Source organism: Triplophysa dalaica, chromosome 13, assembly GCF_015846415.1.
Source record: "Triplophysa dalaica isolate WHDGS20190420 chromosome 13, ASM1584641v1, whole genome shotgun sequence".
Lineage (NCBI taxonomy): Eukaryota > Metazoa > Chordata > Actinopteri > Cypriniformes > Nemacheilidae > Triplophysa > Triplophysa dalaica.
In genome coordinates this window covers 13,609,140-13,627,223 of record NC_079554.1, presented here as the reverse complement: position 1 = coordinate 13,627,223, position 18,084 = coordinate 13,609,140, and the positions used below count along the sequence as shown (strand labels likewise).

Sequence of the window (18,084 nt, the reverse complement as noted above, 5' to 3'; positions counted from 1 at the left end):
CATAACAATCGTCTCCGAGTGTGGAAACGCAGACCGGCCCGTATCGAATGCTCAGAGGGCCTCAGGTGGCCCATATTCAGTCAACAGTCTCATGATGCTGAGAACCTAAAGGACCTTAACGAATAACAAAGTGAAAGCACCTGCCTCTTATATTTCATTTGTTTGGAAATCGGTAGTTTGGTGCAGTTCAGTTTCTTCAAATATTGTGCAACATGGCAATGTACAGAACGGGGCTATTCAGAGGTTGTAGGGTTTTGTGATGGAAACCAAGTTTATTATGTTTGTTTTGGGATGGTTATTTCTTAATAGGGAATGTTTAACTGAACTGGTTCCCAGTTTATAAATTTCAACTTGCGGTTCGTGATTTGGAAGAAATTGTGCTTTTCAGTCCAAGGCGTAGTATGAACTGAATTGTCTGAACCCCAGAGGTGCTCTGTGCGAATGTATTTCATCTGTGTAGTTTTTTGGAAATTTTGTAAATCAATCTTACATTTATGTGTATCATTTCCTTTGTATCCACAGACACTGAATGCTGGGAAAATGCTTTTTTGTTTCTTTCTTAATCTATCTGTTTTCTCTCGCTCTTCATGTCCTTCACACCTCATTCATCATTACCCCGCGGTCTTTTCTAAATGAAGTCGACGGCTCTGTTATGCTTGTCAGTTGTGTCGATGTAGGCAGGAAACAGGCGGATATATAGGCTGCTCTTTATGATTCATGCGGGTCATTAGAGGTGTAGCTCTAACCGTGACCCCATCTGGAGGTCTGGAACCACTGTGGTCTCATTTAGGGTATCACTTCTGCTAAATATGAGCTCTTACCTTGTGACAAATGGAGCTTTTGAGATAGGAAATGGGTTCACAGTTGATCAGAAGTTCTTATTGTAATAACTAAAGAGAACTGTAGAAGGCGCTATAGCTCCATGTTCTCCTATTTGGATCATTTAAAAACATTTAAATGTTTCAGTGCATTGAAATGGCTTTTTGCTTTATCTTCCGCAGGATTTATTGTTCACCTCCACAAGGCCGTTGCTGCTTAGTCACACCGACGTGAAGATCCACAGCAGACGCTCCTCGGCTCACACGTTCAGACCATGCCAACCCACCTCACCACCCAAGTTTTTATTCGCCGTCACACCCAGGGTAACACACACACCCAACCCATAAAAGCATCCCAGTGGAACATATTATCCTTCATTCAGTTTAGCGGTTTGAAATAAGTCCATTTTTCATTTCTACATCCAGTAACCGTGTTTTCTGAATCCGGTAATTGCATTAAGTTGGCAAGAGATAGAAAGCCATCGCTGTGGATTTGTACTGAGGGTGGTCAGCCGCTGAGATGGGTCTCCCGCTGTTTAAGAAACAAACTTACTATCAGAAATAAAAGCCCTCTTGTCTGTGTGGCCCCTCACTATGAGAGAGGTTTATTTGTCTTTGTTGACCCCCTGACAGATCTTCTGCTCAGCTGATCATGACCTCGGTGGAGAGTAACCAAACAACACAAGCCCACCAGTGAGAAATCAGAGGTCTTGGTTATGGGCTGCTTCTCTGGCTGTGAATATGTGACTCACCAAAACCACAGCTTTCAAACTTTTAAGATGTTCTCAAGATATTTTGAATTTGCCTGTTTGGTAGTCGGTAGTTGAGACTTGCATTCTTCGCAAGTCCTACAACATTTTATCAAACTGTAAACTTAACCAGAATGTACTTCCAAAAACAGAGAAATGATGAGTTGATAAGAATGTTTTTAGAGTACCCTTAATTGTAACCCTTAAATCTGATTGGTTAGTAGGAATGTTTGTTTAGGTCCAATAAAAGATCTTGATCTACAAAGTTTGCTGCTTTTAAACTTGGGAATTTCTCAAGATGGTTTGGTACTGGAGGGAAATTGGTATAACCACAGTGTTTTTTTTTTTGCGGATTCTTCCTAACCTACCTCTGGCCTGAACCATAACCCAATGATCAGTGAATGTTGATCCAGTAACATGTTCTACTTGGTTAGTGACGATAAGCTTGTCGAAACATCATATCTACGTGGCCAAAAGAAATCTGAAAATGTGAATTGCTCAATCATGTATGATGAACCGTTTTCGCTTTCCTTAAAACATCTGATTGGCTAATGCGTGTATGAGACCAGGCTATCTCAATGTTATTCCAGCCCTGAGAAACGGTGTCTGGCCTCATGGCTGTGCTGTGAGAATTGGCACAGTGTTGGCACCAGCCCCTAGGCATCGGGGGCATGTTGGCACTGTGGGAAAGTGATAAGATAGATTAGTAGCCTTTTTTCTCTTTATTCATGAGGGACTATTGACCTCGTTGGCTTTTTAAGGCCACATCTGCGTGTCGGCGTTCCCATTGGTCAGCCGTTCGCTACAAAACTGGAAGCACGGCCAAGCCAAGCTGTTTTTCATCAGAGATAAGAATGAAAGGAAGATAATATCATCCGCTTGTCAGCAGGCCATAAAATTATCCATAAAGTGAAAAGAGGGATAAAGTTAGAGAGAGAGAGGGAGAGATCTTGGTGGGGAAAAAGAAAAGGAGAATGGAAGGGATTGTGTGTGGTGTGAATCACTACAGGAAATGGTCATCTGTTACTCAAAGGCCTGTTAGCGCTGTTAGCACCGGTGACCTCTGCCACGTTTTCCTGCTGGAGCGGCGGGGTTCGGACAAAATGTCAGAAAGACAGGGTTGTGCATGCACGTGTGTGTGTTCGGCAACTGGAAATGATTCTTCGCTTTACCTCGAGGTCTGATTTGTATAGTGTTTCAACTGAGGAGGTCAAAAGGGCCGTAATGAATACTGAAGGGGAAAAAAAACATAATGTGCATTATATTTGTATTTTATATTCATGTATTTTAAGTTGTGTATTATATTATTTTATGTAATTATATATATTATGTTTTAAATATGATTTATTTTTTCTTCACATAAAATCGAAATAGACCCAATTTATTGACATATTTGTGAAATTTACTGCTTTTGTAGTAAACAGTTATTCTTTGCAAGTCAATCCACATTTTTTTACCAATAATATTAATCGGTCATAGAAATGAATAATCAGTTGTAATAAGAAATTAGAATAATTATTAGAATAATACTGACAATTTGGTTTTGTTACATGTCATAGTCTAAACAGACTTGATTTATTGACTAAAGGTTTTTCCCATCTTCTAGGTAACTTCAGTTCCCATGGAACGATACTGTGTGGACCGGAGTGCTGAGTATGAATGGAGATTAATACGTGATGGTGGAAGCCTCATTGCTAAACAGTGCTTCCTGTACGGCTCTCCCGAGCTGGCTCGTGCCTGGGCTCAACGCTCTCAGGCCTTCCACCCGCTTAGCCCAGGGGGCGTCATGGCCCTGCAGCAGAGACACGGCTGGTCCTTTATAAGGATTCCAGGTGGGTGAAATCCATGGGTGTGTGTGCTTCATTTCTCCAAGATGTTTGTCGCTATTGTGTATTAAAATACTTTTTATTTCAATCAAGACTTTCACACCATTCATTGCTTTATTCTTAAATGTGTAAGGGTCTTTTTTCAATTTTATTGTAATGTGTAATGCCTCCACGGTGAAAACTCCCTCTTTTAGATCCAACACAAACCAGCCTGCAGACAGGGAACTATGTTCCGGCTCCTTAAAGCCCCTAGGAGCCCAAAGTGCATTTCAATCTGAGACAATTCAACTGTTCTAGCAGCCTTAGAGGCAGCCACCTTTAGCTATGTGTGGGCTTAAAAAGCCCCATGGGAGAGTGGGGTAGGAAGCAGAGGGGCTGGGGATCCCTGTAGTCATGTCTGGGGCCCACTGCACCTTTTAGTCAATGTCATTTTCTTTACATTGATATACTCAATTTGGCACACGGTTAGCATCGCAGTGATGTCTAAAGGATTGTGGAATACAAATATAGTGAAAACTTCAGATTACCTTGCACATAAGAAGAATTGTTGTAATGTCTTTGCGTCTGCTGCTGCGTGAACTGTGTGCACGCATAAGTTTGCGTGTTTCAGTATTATTGGTGGGAGCAGACTGGTAGGAGTAAGAGTCTGGGAGTTCTTGTGAAGTTGGGAGGGGGGACAAAGAAAGGAAGTTGGACTATTGGACATTGTTTATGCGCAGCGTTAGGTAAGCGCATTGAATGCGTGTGGGTATGTGAGCGTGTTTGTGTGTGTATCACTCAGAATGTTCATTCACAGGCTCAAGGTGTTTCTCAGCGCACTTTTCCCATTTTCTCAGAGTCATATTGTACTCAGGGAAGGAAGTGACGTAGGACCGGGCAAGAATCATTGAAGTATGCTGGTGGTCTCAGCATTGGCTAATGGAACTGAAGTCACACGACTCTATATATATATATGTAGAAGGTGATGTAGGGTTTAAATGCAAATAAATATAAACATTTTATAAAAGCAAATCACTGATAAGAAATGAGATGACAGTGAACTATTTGTCAGATATGGTGACCCATGACCTCTGCATTTAACCCATCCAGAGATTAGTGAACACACGCACAGCAAGCCGTGAACACACTTACACCAGGAGCAGTGTGCAGCTTTGACTGCAGCGCCCGGGGAGCCAGTAGGGGTATGGTGCCTTGGTCAAGGACACCTCAGTCGTTACCCGCTGGCCCTGAGAATCGAAACGGCGAACTTCTAGTCGCGAGTCCGACTCTCTAACCATTAGACCAAGTCTGCCCCAAATGTGCAAAACTATTGACACGAAAGCTACCGAGATCAGACTATTATATCATGTACGTCACATAAAACATATTTAAACCCACAAATTTGAGTAATGCTAGTTAAAGGGAAGTTCACCCAAAAATTCTGTTATCATTTATTCACCCTCATATCATTCAAAACTTGTATAGGACTCTTTCTGTGGAACACAAAAGACGATATTTTGAGATATGTCTCTGTGGTTGTGTCCATAAACCTTTAAACATTCTAAGTTTGTTTGGACTATGCAGTAAAATTGTCTACAGTTGGTAAATATGGTTCAAACACTGCATTTATTTTTCTTACATCGCTTAATCACATGCACTTTAGACTTTTCTCACTGCATATTTTTTGCTGTCTGTCAGCGTCGGTGTGTCCACCCAACAGGTTTGTACAGATGTATGTTGGTGGTGTAGCTTTCGTGTCACTAAGTAGACAGACGAATCTTTCGCTAGTATAGTTTTGCGTATTGTTTTAATGGTATTGATGCTTTGAGCTGTTGTTTTGAGAAAGAAAGAGAGAGAGATAGAAAGGGCTACAGAGCTCAGCTCACAGACAGCCTGTGGGAAACTCTGTTTTCCCTTCCTGTTCTTTCAAAGAATCTCTGCACTCCAGCAAAATGGCCGGAAATATTCCTGGCCTTTTTGATTTTGGGCCCAAACAACTGTGACTGCATAATTGTTTGCAATCTGCTGCCTAGCTGGCCTTTCTCACCGTGAAAAACAGACAGACATCAACAAGGTGTTGGCAAGCTCGTCCTTCAAACATACACCACTTGATTCTTCATTCATACGTCTTTACTACCAGTTTGGTTAGCAGGTTGTTGATGTCTGCCACTATACATTTCAATGAGACTGGTGTGTTGTCATCTTTCAGCATGGTATCGACCCTCGACACCAGTTGTTTCCCTCCTGCACTTCTTCTTCTGGCCTATAGAGGGAGCATTTTGCTTGATTTTAGTTTGGGTAGCCTCAGCATTTTTTGTGAGGGGAAACATGTGGTCACATATTTCACATATGGGTTTGTGTTCAGAGCCCAGACGGGGATCTGCAACATGTAATGTATAAACGACAGCTTAATGATAGCCTCCATCAGTCCCTGGTTTCCCCTCCCAACCCAGCAAGACGTGGTCGCTTGACTGCTGTCAGAACCAGTCAATATACAGTGTGTGGTGAACGGGTCACATTTCTTCCGATTTTTCCTTACCTGTGGGTGGCTTTGGGTGGAATATACAAACCGTCTCGTCACCTGCTGGTCTGTAAGGTGTATGAATGTCGTATTGTGCATTCGCATTAGTGATGAATGGGGCAATATTTGTACAATAATTGCGTACTATGAAAATATGAGGCGTATAGTAAAACGGATAAAACTAAGTTATAATAAATAGTTATTTTTTTGGACAGAATTATTTTGCAAAAATGAAAACTAGTCTAACAAGAGAAATGGACATTTATAAAAAAATGCAATAAGCTCACAGAAAACCAAGCGTTCTGAATACAATTTTATATATTATTTTTAAATCATCTTGTGTAGTAATATTTTGTTGCCGTTCTCCTAATACTTATTTAGCTTTTTACATGTGTTGTGTATTTTTTATTTCAGTTTACTCGTCAAGTGCAACTATGCAACATTAATACAACGTTGTTATAACGTCTTTCATTATGTATTTCAATTAAAAAAGTGAAGACATAGTTTTTCGAAGTTGGACATCACATTTGCCAACAACTGTAGATTTTAAGCTTAATTCAAAGTTATATCACAGATCTAAACTCAATGAGTGGTATAGTTTCAGCAAACGCAGAATTCTCAAACTTTTTCGTGATGCGTAAAAGTTGCAAAACACATATTGTTTGTGTAGAGCACATAACTCAACTCTTGGCTCCAGGCCCATATTTGGGTCTTGGCTAGAGATAATCCCAGGTGTCTGTAAACAAATCACACGGGAGCCCTGACCAACACTGCAGTCAACTGTCCCTTTGCCATGAAGAAGCCGGGATCACTTTAATGAAATCAGTAACCAGGGGAAGAGTAATTAGTTGGCATCAGGTTTGTTAATTTTCTCCTCCAGAAGGTTTTTTTAATTGGGTCACCCTTGGGTCAAATTTGAGTTCTGGACAGGAGGGATTGGATAAGACATTTAGAGCTTAAAATAGCCTTCTTGAGGGTCTCACAAGCAGGTGGATTGAATTGATAGCCTGTAACTGTAGTAACGTCTTATGATGGCACAGTGTTTCTTACCTTTGAGCTTCATTTTGTTTTGTGAGTTAAACACACAAACCCGTCTTATCCATTGTCAGGAATCTATTAGCTCCAAGTGGCCTACATTACTTTCCTCTAAAAGATTGTTTTGGAGCAGATGTCTGCTCTGTGTTCGATAAGCGTGTCTAAAAACTGACTGGGGCTCTTAGATTAGCTAGAATGTCAAATCTGAAGGAGTCTTGTGAAATAGGATGGTTGGGGGGGTGAAAAGACTGGAATGGGAAAACTCATGGATACTCTGTGGTACCGGTGCCCTTGAGTTGTGGTTTCGTCTTAGAGCTCAGATCTGGTGGGCTGCACCATCACCCTCGACCACATATCCATCCCCCAATCTTCAAGGGGCTTTAGAGAAAAGGGTCTGGCAGTTCTGTGCATTGCATTCTTGCGTCTGACGCCAGAGCCATTAGATTAGAGCTCTATAGGGAACAACTATTAGGATACTTGCAGAATCGCTTAGTTAAGGGCATACAACCTAAGCATTTTTAAAACAAACCATTGCAGTTAACACTTTGGGTGCAAGTCATTTAATATGTTCATGTAGTTCGGCCTGCCAAGCCATGTCATGACAGAATCCCAGACTAACTGAAATGATAAAGGTGTCTTAATTGAAAACAATTTGTACTGACATATCTTATAACATATTAGTGAGATTGTTTTGTCTTAAGATGCACACCTGTAATAATTTTTGTAAAGTAGTTTTTTTGTAAAGACTTAAATATCCTAATTTAACTAAGGCCTAGTCCTGTTTTAAACTTTTCCCTGTCCGGGAAAACCGCCCCATAATCTTATGACTTTCATGATGAGATGTGATGCTATACCTTACACTAAAAGCTTGCTTAAGTAAATAAGCTCCATGTGCTCATTATCGTGTCAATCTTCGACACCGCGAGTGTGGGCTTTATGGTCTAACCTCATTCTCTTCAACTTATTGAAAAGGTTACCCCTGTCACCTTTCAGGGCCAAAGGGTGTTGAGTCAGGGTTCAGCTATGGTTCACATTAGCATTGACTTGACGCGATCACAACAACACGATCATGCCGCCCATGGGTTTGACACACTTTTTGTATGGCGTAAGAGTCGGCCAGCAGGCCTCAAACTCTCTCTTGGGATCTCTAGATTGCTCTGGCAGCCTGCTCACTTTGTGTGTATAATCGTTTTCCGAGTGCCCGTGACGGGCCGGGTCATTTAACCTCCCCCCATGAGCTGACCTTAAGGTCAGAGGTTGCACCAGTCAACAGCAGTAAGCTTGTGCTTCCTCTTTTGTCTCATTGTTTGGTTGAGCATTGACACCCCATTGCCTCTAGATTCTTGTGTGTATATGTCAGTCAAATGTGTTGAGGTCTTGCGCAGCAGAAGATGTGGATTTGATGATGACTACTTACAATGTGTAAACGCTGAAGCTGAAGGAAGGAAGCAGCCGTTCATTTACACAGAAAATAGACTGTCTTTTATAACATTTTGCTCGCAAACCTTGAGATTTTGTCTTAGGGAATGAACCTGAAGTGAAAGTTCTTCGCTTTGGTTTAATTCTTTCTTTGTGGAGATACATATTCATCTTTTGGTTCTTTGTGATTTCATTTTTATCATGTTTTTCTCTTTGTTCTCCAGACAAAGAGTCTCTCATCACAGACAGCGGGAAGCTTCATACACTAGACCTGCTGTTGACTCGACTCAAGTCTCAAGGCCATCGAGTTCTCATCTACTCTCAGATGACCCGCATGATAGACCTTTTAGAGGTGAGCGCTTTAAGGATCTTCTCAAAGACAGTATCTGACAGCTCTGTCGCATACGAACGTGTCACAGATTTACCATTCATTCAACTGATCCATACCAGTTATCTGAGTTCATGCTGAACATGTTTTTGTTTAGATTTTCATTGTATTTCAGTGTTAAATTCTACAAAAGGAGAGATGGAGAATTTGATCAACCATTGTGGAAATGGAATGGTTTGGCAGTGAACAGCATCATATTGTTGTAGCCGGACAAATACTGAGAGAACATAACTGGGTGAAACAATCACTTTTTCCAGCGGCTCGTAGTTGTTTGCCACATGTTTTGCAGCAAGCCAAACATGGAAATAAATCTAGAAGCCTCGGTCAACATTTTAAACACAAGCAGCACTACGCAACTGTTGTCTCGGTACACCCCATGTTGTCTAGAAACACCTTAGCATCAATAGGAATTCATTCCAATTCTAAGCTTTTTGGCAGTCTTTCCAAAAGTTGTGCGGCTCCATTCAGCAAATTACGTCGAATTGACTTCCTTTATTTGTGGAATAGTTGGTCTGTAGGAAAAGTTGACCATGGGAAAACATAGCGCCATCCTTTTGGCTTTAAATTGCTATTCGTTTTGGCATGGACAAATGTATCTCCACGTTATATTTTGTCTTTATTATATTAAAGTCAACATGAAATCAAAATTGAGCATATTTACTTTTCTAACACCAATTCCTGATTTTATTGTGAGCAGTTTGTCAGTGCACGCCATTGTACAGATTTTTTTTGCCCTTGTAATCCATTAACCAAATGCTATAGGTTACGTTTTTCCTTTTCAGCTCACGTAACTAAGCTTCTTCACTCCACCTTTCAAAAGTGAATTAACTCCTTAAAAACTCCATAAAAGCTAACCTTTATTTGTTTCAGAATTGAGTCATACTTGCAGAAGAGTATTTTGGCACTCTTATTATATTCACAATTCACAAATTGTGTCTACCTATCTGTTTTGTCATCATACCGGGCGATTTTCCCAATATAGTCACTAAGTCCCAAATCATGCCGTGACCGAATTTCCTCAGATTGGCTTCTCCCATGTTTAAAAGGTCCAGCTTAAATCAATTTCAAATCATTTTGTTAGTTTGGTGGGGTAGAAAACACACTCCGATTGTAATCTAATGTAGTCATTAACGTCATAGTCGTTTCTTTTTATCATCCCCGTGTTTGACGCTGTTCATTCTGGCATGTCATCAGAGCAATCCATTTTGGGAGTGGGCATTGATGTCATCCTCATTCCCGTGTGTAATGCCAAACATTATTCGTCATACTTTTTTTATAGACGTAGATGCTGAAAAGCATTCAAGACCTGTCCCTTTTAATATTGTCTCACTCCTAACAGAGTGTTTTGGTCATATTTACTTATTTATTTATTGTGCATTCAAAAGCCAAACTCCCACTTGAAATGTGTCCCGGAATACATATTCGGTTGATTGTACTTCGGGCACGGTTCCGAAGTCTCATGGAAATCTAGGACTAAATCTTGTTATGCTTGACACCACTCTGCCGGCCAAGAGTTGAATTCTCAGTAGTGTAATAGAGTTTAAGATGGTCTCATTTGTTACTTAGAGCTGGAATGAGGGTTTGGATATGTGATCTAATGTTACTTTAGGCTGGAACGCCGTTCTAATCAAAGGAGTTTAATGTCAAGGAGAGTGCTAATGCTCATTTCATACAGTCCAGATGTGCTTTTGGGAGGCGTTCCAGTAAAGTCATAGGCGTGATAGAGTTGAGGCTTCATTCTGGGTGGCGTCAGAAAGCGAGAGGTCAGATGAAAGAAGTTTTAAAGAGATGGTTAATGAGGGTCTATGCCATTAAGAATAAAGAGAGATGTTAATGAGATGAAGCTTACAGACCTCATTCATATTATGCATTTGTTTACCTGTTTGGTTTTCCATCTTGTTCTTATTTTCAATGTTTCTCAACTGTCACGTAGGAGTACATGGTGTACCGCAAGCATACCTACATGCGGCTGGATGGGTCATCCAAGATTTCGGAACGTCGGGACATGGTGGCCGACTTCCAAAGCCGGTGAGTGTTCGGCTAGCGAGGGCGAAGTGGGCGGCAGCCATCTGATAATCAGGATTGAGAAGGAGTCCGTTTTTTTAAGTGTAATTGGGGCTTGTTTTCTCCAAAATGTCACCGACAGTAAATTCCTCTCTGGTGGTGGTGTAAGGCAAGGAGGCTTTCTCATGTGCCTCCCTCTGTCTGTGTTCTCTCTCTCCACCCTCACTCAGGGTTCTGGTTTGCATTAGCGCAGCTCTCTGCGGATCCAGTGGGTTCTGGTTTTTATTTAGCAGAGAAGCGTGTTGTGTATTGAAACGTCTGTCTGTGTAAATCCTGGGTGGTTGGGCAGGGCCCTCATAGAGCGTGATCTTCCTCTGCTTTATTTGCTTTCTCTCACTATTCCGGTCTCCCTCCCTTTCTGCAGGACGGATATTTTTGTCTTCCTTCTCAGTACCAGAGCCGGAGGTCTGGGGATAAACCTGACAGCTGCAGACACGGTGAGACCGTCAGCACATTGTGATTAACAAATCAGCTTCCCCCACATACAGAGGCCATGAGAACAGACTCCCGTTTTGAATGAAGTCTGAGACGTTTAGCACTGATGTCATCCATAATGGTCCATATTTCTTTTAAATGGGCACATGAAACATATTACTATTTTATGTTCTATAAAGAGCCATCCTTTCTCCATTTGTTGGGTAGTAATGCTTCTTTTAGTACATTTTATTTCACATTTAATTAAGTCCTACACAGTATGTTCTTTCAAAAATGAGTGTTCTCTTTTTCACACATGCATAATGCATAAATTTTTGCATAGAAAGATATTTTTCTGTTGTCTGGACTCTATAATTAGGGTTTTCAAAATGTATTAAATATACTGATATCAAATGGTTCAATATATTGGCAATAGAAACATTCTCTGATAATCTATGTTTCAAGTTTTGACAGAAAATGTCACATCAATCAACACTGGGGCCAAAAGTGTTTAAAAAAAGAATGGTCTAACCTTAGTGGAGTTGACACTGCTGTAATAGGCTTTAAAAATAATGCCACATTAATGTTTGTTATAATAATGTCTCAGTATTGAAAAAATGTGTAAAGTCTCTGTAATCAGAATTTTTATCTGTACTTCAATAAGTAGTGATTATATTACACACCTAATACAACAGATGTGTTCAGAAAGCAAATCTGCTTTTGGTTATCTAGTTAACTTGGTATAACGGGTCTTAAGTCTTTTAAAGATATGATGCAATTAAGTGGTCAAACTTTGAAAATTACAGTAATTATTTCCAGACTAATTTAAAAACAGTTGTGTTAAAATCAGATTAGAATTTGCCAGACCAGTTTTTTGCTGACCAGTGTTGTGACCAATATAGTATGTAACATGTCTTGGACATCTATGGACACTGCCCTTAAGTTGAGACTAATCACTTTATAAGAAAGAGTGTATATGTATGATGAGGTCATGTAACTAAGGTTGCCACTACTTCTCTGCTTAGGTGATATTCTACGACAGTGACTGGAACCCTACGGTTGATCAGCAGGCCATGGATCGAGCCCACAGACTAGGACAAACCAAGCAGGTCACCGTTTATCGGCTCATCTGCAAGGGCACTATTGAGGAACGCATCTTACAGAGGGCCAAAGAAAAGAGTGAGGTGAGCACTGATCAGAATAACAGCTTGTGGTGTTTTCTTAGGCCAGACGTTAACACAAAATATAGTGTAAGTTTTCATTGCACTTCAGACTATTCAAATGTACCTCTTCTCTAACTGACTCCACTTTTGGGTTGATTTATTTTACAACAACATTCTTTATCAAGATGTCAGACTTCACAAGATCAGATCTAAGGTTAAGTGAATATTTAGTCTAGGGGTTTAACTATCGGTTACACGTAATTATACTGTTATAACATAGTAATTACAAAATTACACTTCTCTAAACTCTTACATGTAGTTTCGGAAACCTGTATCAACAGCACATGATTAAAGTCAGTATATGTTTCTGTGAACTTAAACCTTAGTGTATGAGTCTTCTCCTCTTTCTACTTGTTACTGGTTAGATGTATTTATTCTCTGTCTGTCTCAATCATCATTGTCTTGATGTCTGTGGGTGCTGTAGATTCAGAGAATGGTGATATCAGGAGGAAACTTTAAACCTGATACACTGAAGCCCAAAGAGGTTGTCAGCCTGCTGCTTGATGATGAGGAGCTGGAGAAAAAATGTGAGTTGCCGCTCCGCTTGCCATCCTTAATTTTTAAGGTTATAAAAAGTTTATATAGGAATTTGGTATGAAAAAATCAGTTGGCATGGTTTGCTCTGCTCTGATTGGCCGGTTTGGTTGTGTTTGTGGACAGTGCGATTACGGCAAGAAGAGAAACGGCAGCAGGAGGAGAGCAGTAAGGTGAAAGAACGGAAGAGGAAAAGGGAGAAGTATGCAGAAAGGGTGAGTGCCCATATCGAAGGTATAAGAAATCTACTTTCTAAGTGGTGTTAACGGATTGTTTGAATTCATTTTTTTTGCAATTTATGTGTAGAGACAATTTTACACATTTTAGTTAATGTTTTTAACACTTCATTTTTCATTTGACAGTCCAATAAAAATGTATAAAAATAAACAGCATAGAGAGGAAGTGTCCACGTTCCAACACAAAAGTATTTCAGATTTCTTGATAAATAGAGAAAGAAATAATTGATTTGTATCACTCTCCCTGCATTGTCTTCCCCTCTCATTATTTAGAGGAGAAAGGAGGATGATCCAGACAGTAAGAGGAGGAAGGAGGGTGTGAATGTGGTTATTCCTTATGTCCCATCTGCAGACAACTCTAACCTGTCAGCGGATGGAGAAGACTCATTCATCAGCGTTGACATGGACTCAGCCATGCCCAGCCCCTTCAGTGAGGTGAGACCAACTCATGAAATTGCAATTCCAGACTGGAAACTTTAAATATCATTATAAGGGCCCACGGTTCAGCTTTCCAAAAAATCGAATCATTGCTTTTAAGTAGCTCTTAAGCAGCTCTTAAGCAGCCAACGCACGCTCTCATCTAACTGCTACGTTGAACTGACGTTCCTCTTCCTCCTCATCCATCTTCTGCTCCTGCTGTCCCTCCTCCGTGATAATGTCCCTTTGTCCCTGACCCCCAGAACTATGTGTCTCTGCAGATCTCCCTCAGCAGTGAGCTCCAGCCCAGCTCCATTCCTGCAGACGAGAGCAGCAGTGATATGCTTGTGATCGTGGACGAGCCCACGTCTTCTGCTCCACAGTCCCGTGCCACCAACTCCCCAGCATCCATCACCGGCTCTGTGTCTGATACGATGAATGGTGGGTACCCTTGATTTGGATGTAGGGCTCTTGTTGCTGTTGTCTTGGTCTTGTAGTATTACACATTGGTTCTAAATACAATTCCAATTTTGGGGGGTTATTGCTTTACTGCAGTTAAAGCCGCATATAAAAGGTAACCAGGCTACATTAATAACAGAAATGTCTGTCTGCTGATGGATGACCAATGTTAATAAGCAGTGTCGCTGTTTAAGTTATAACGCTGAGATGGCAGAGGTCTGTGGGATCTGTGCTTGCAGATGACAGGCAAGCAGAACTGCGGCCGTAAAGGAGACAGGGTTTGTGAGTCTCGCCGGTTTAAGCCACAGTGGTTGAGACACCCTTGGCATGCAACCTGACACTAAAGTCAAGATTAGTGAAAGATGACAGTTTATAACTGTCAGCAGAAATGTGTTGATGTTGTTTGGCTGGCACACAATCATTTAAATTGTTGGAGGATCTGTGGGTTTGACTTTGAGTCAGTTATACTTACCATTTCATCATTAGATTTTCCAAACGTTTTCTCTCAGGTGTCTCCCAAGATATGTCGAGTCCTGGCAAGGGAAGGTCTGGGCGGAGTCGGGGACGACCCAAAGGCTCTGGAGGAGCTGGAAAATCTTCTGTGAGGAAGGGCAGGGGACGTAAGTCGACAGCGGGTAGCGCCGCAGCCATGGCAGGAGCGATGGCAGGAGCAGCCGCTGCCTCTGCAGCCGCATATGCAGCGTATGGATACAATGTTTCTAAAGGTAAAACATTTTATCCTAAAACATTGAGCTTTGATTACAAGGCCAGCAACTGTTCTCTTCTTTCAAACGGCTTTGAAATGATTCATCCATTGTTTTTTGTGTAATCAACCCTCTTCCAGCTATTCCAGCAAGTGGCTCCACGCAACCCGCTCTCATTCGGTCTTCAGCCACACCTGCCTTTGTTTCGGCTGGCACCTCTTCCCCCCAGGCAAAGGGAAGCGCTATGACCACCAGCTCACAGACGTTAGCGCATGGCAGTTCACAAAGCCATGCTAAGAAAGCTAAAGGACCCAGCAACCACACCGGCCGGTAGCATCCTGCGTAGAGAATTCGAGTTTTTGATTGTAGCGTGGCCAGTACATTTTTAAGTCCAAGAGTGGCGGTTTTCATGGTTATGATGTTGATCCGCTGTCGCACCACAAACCCAATCATCTCGATAAAACCAGCCCCGATTTAGTAGCGATCCCTGATTCATTCCACTGACGCCAAGCTATTTGAGAAGTTACTGGCTTTCCCAAAACTAAAGAATAGGAATTGTAGCCTTTTGGATCCAAAACAAGAATTTGGATAATTTAATTTAGATGATTTATTCCTTAATGCATATGAAAGAGAATTTCAACATTATAAAGGTGATAGAACAGTGTGTTATACCACTAACAGATGTTCCTTGTTTTCTAATGACACAGTAACCAAAGTGTGACAGGGCTGAAGGAGGTTTCTGTAAAAAAATCATTTCTGGAATTTGTTATGAGGAGGACATCATCATTGTGAGCAGAAACAGAGTTTAAACTGGAGTATTAAAAGGAAAGGGGTGTTGGGGAGTATTTGATTAAGCATCCTTTTGAACAAATTCTTTACAAATATGAACAGATGAGACTGCTCTTATTTTTGTAGAACAGACTTGTTGGCATTTGTTCTAATATCAGAAAACCGAATAGCCTTGTCTTTCTAAGTTCATTTGCTGCATATTCAAAGATTTTGGCTTAAATGCTAATATATTTTCCTGTGGAAGGAGTAAAATAAATCAACGTGTTTTGCAGTAAATACAATGAAAGATTTCCTGAAGTAGTGAGTGCTGCTCAAAAAATGTCACTACGGACGAGTCAGGCGTGACATAATAACTTGGATGTGAAATGTATCATAGCTTAAGTTAAAACTTGGTAATTTATGATGATTTGTGCTATATTTGTGTGAATATTGTATTGAAACGGTGTTATTTTTAAACAACATGAACCGTTCATGATTTTCTTGCATTTGTGACATGAGGCTGTTTTTTTGAGAAGGGCCCTGTCGACCCCTAAATTTGTCTTTAAATGCCATGATAGATGTTATATGTATGTAAATACTTAAAAGGTATCTTCACTCTCAAAGTTCTCAATTTTTCTCCTACTGCTTGTCTATTTTTATAGGTCAATGTAAATACTTGATGACAAATCCCAAATGATCCTTTTACTAAAAAGATTGAAATAAAAACCAATTCAATTACACATTTGGGAAGTGATTTGTGCATAGAATAAGCGTATGTGAACGCTGTGTCTCGCAAGTTTTCCAGTTGGCTACTAGACAGAGAACAAATCAAATACCAAACAAGTCTAACAAAGACACTTTACAATGTGAATGCTGATTCTTGAGAAACTTTAATGTGCAAAGAAGAACAATTTAATGGCTTGAAGAAGTGTTCAAGTGGATGTGTTTTGGACAAACTTTGGCGATAAATCACACAGGCATGCATTTGTATTACAGTACCACACACTTGGACGACACCAAAGGACAAAATTTGTCACGCTACATAACAGAAACATACAGTTTAAAACACCACATTCCCTTAATATAGTAACTTTACCTTAGTACAGTTGGAGTATATCATGTTAACAGCTACCTTATCACAAATCACACATTTAGTACAGCTTAAACTTTTGTTAGGGCCTTTATAGTGTCTGGATTTGATAGACTCTGCGATACAGCTTTACAGAAAATACAGGTTAGGAGGCTGTAAAGAATATAAGTTGCAGAGTGGCTGCTTCGATGGAGAACAGATGATGGTCTTCCACCTCTGGGCAGCTCAATCTCATGAACTCCGCCAGGCGAAGCAGGTACTCGATGTTGAAGCCCGACTTCCCCTTGCAGACGGCGATCTGAGCTGCGATTTCCTCTGTGCTGGCGGGCCCCATATACATAGGGTTGTCAGCTGTGGCGATGTAAACCAGAGCCTGGACAGGCGACTGGTTCTTGCCTTTAGGAAAGAAATCTACAGCCTCGGTGAGGTAGCCACCCCTCACCGCCTCCCTCACGTTCAGGTATTTGAGAGACTCCTCGACCTGAGAGCCAGTCACCTCGAAGGCAACACCCCACGTGCACGCCTGTATGAGAGAACTCGAGGTAAGTCACATGTATAAAGTCAAAAATAATTAGGTTACTCTTAAAATATAGTCTAGAAGGCATCATTACGCAAACAAAACAGAAGTTACACTTACGTCATCCTCCTCGATAAGCGTCACCACTCTTCCGGGCTGTCATGGAAACGCAGATATATTAGCGGTTGCAATGCGGAAAGTGATCAGGTAGCTACGAAATGCATTTAAAAACAACAAAATATAGCTGCGTTTTTAATACTCACCATAGCATCATCTCCACGATGGAAGTTATCCCCGTGCCAGAAGCGTCTCTTATACCCTTTAATATAACCGACCTTGCTCCCCTTATACTTGAAATCAGGCTTCCAAACCAGCGAGCCGTACCCAAAAATCCACAGGCTGGATTTTCCAGCAATGATGTCTTGAGGCTTCATCTTTACAGGATGTTATGAGGATAGAAAGGGTAACTTAATAAATTACTTGACGATTTTAATATTACAGCTGCTCGGCGCAGAATGAATGGGCCTACAGGCTAGCTCGCTAGCGTTAGCTTCCTCCTGTCAAGGAGAAGAGGTATCGGTTGGCTCAAGACTATACCGCGGACGGTATCAGAGCCCAACTGCTTGGCAGTTGTGATGGTAGAGTCCCGAAAATCGCGTTTCTTTGCCTGGGGCATGCCGATGCAGTGCAGTTACCGCATTATTGCCTTAAAACTCCATCTTGGCCTCTTCGGCTCTTTCAGTCGGAATAAAACACGAACGCGGTTGCTAGCTCTCAGCTAGCCTTCTGTTTACAAACAAACCGTTATCGAGCCAACCTCACGACACTTTTGAAGTCAGAAGAAATGCCTTTTGGATTCGCGGTGGTTTCAAGCTGACTAGGATCTCGCGCTGCTCTTCAGCGGATGATGAAATGATGGCTGC

General features: G+C 41.2%; 2 protein-coding genes across 2 annotated transcripts in view; one reads left to right on the top strand and one right to left on the bottom strand.

Annotated features, from left to right (window-relative positions):
* The window catches only part of ino80 (INO80 complex ATPase subunit), a 30,987-nt gene extending 14,693 nt beyond the window's left edge, over positions 1–16,294 (top strand). The window contains exons 25-36 of the mRNA XM_056764631.1: positions 1,002–1,142; positions 3,174–3,399; positions 8,572–8,699; positions 10,669–10,763; positions 11,164–11,236; positions 12,239–12,397; positions 12,861–12,963; positions 13,097–13,185; positions 13,480–13,641; positions 13,905–14,064; positions 14,592–14,807; positions 14,927–16,294. Of these exons, the coding sequence (XP_056620609.1) occupies positions 1,002–1,142; positions 3,174–3,399; positions 8,572–8,699; positions 10,669–10,763; positions 11,164–11,236; positions 12,239–12,397; positions 12,861–12,963; positions 13,097–13,185; positions 13,480–13,641; positions 13,905–14,064; positions 14,592–14,807; positions 14,927–15,120 (1,746 nt within the window). The 3' untranslated portion in view covers positions 15,121–16,294. The remainder of the gene's footprint in view (positions 1–1,001; positions 1,143–3,173; positions 3,400–8,571; positions 8,700–10,668; positions 10,764–11,163; positions 11,237–12,238; positions 12,398–12,860; positions 12,964–13,096; positions 13,186–13,479; positions 13,642–13,904; positions 14,065–14,591; positions 14,808–14,926) is intronic.
* A 131-nt stretch (positions 16,295–16,425) lies between these two features.
* Positions 16,426–18,084, bottom strand: chac1 (ChaC, cation transport regulator homolog 1 (E. coli)). Its single transcript, XM_056764530.1, has 3 exons — positions 17,425–18,084; positions 17,282–17,317; positions 16,426–17,167 (listed from the first exon to the last, which is right to left on the bottom strand). Exons 1-3 carry the CDS (start codon positions 17,593–17,595, stop codon positions 16,790–16,792), a joined length of 585 nt encoding a protein of 194 aa, XP_056620508.1. The 5' UTR covers positions 17,596–18,084; the 3' UTR covers positions 16,426–16,789.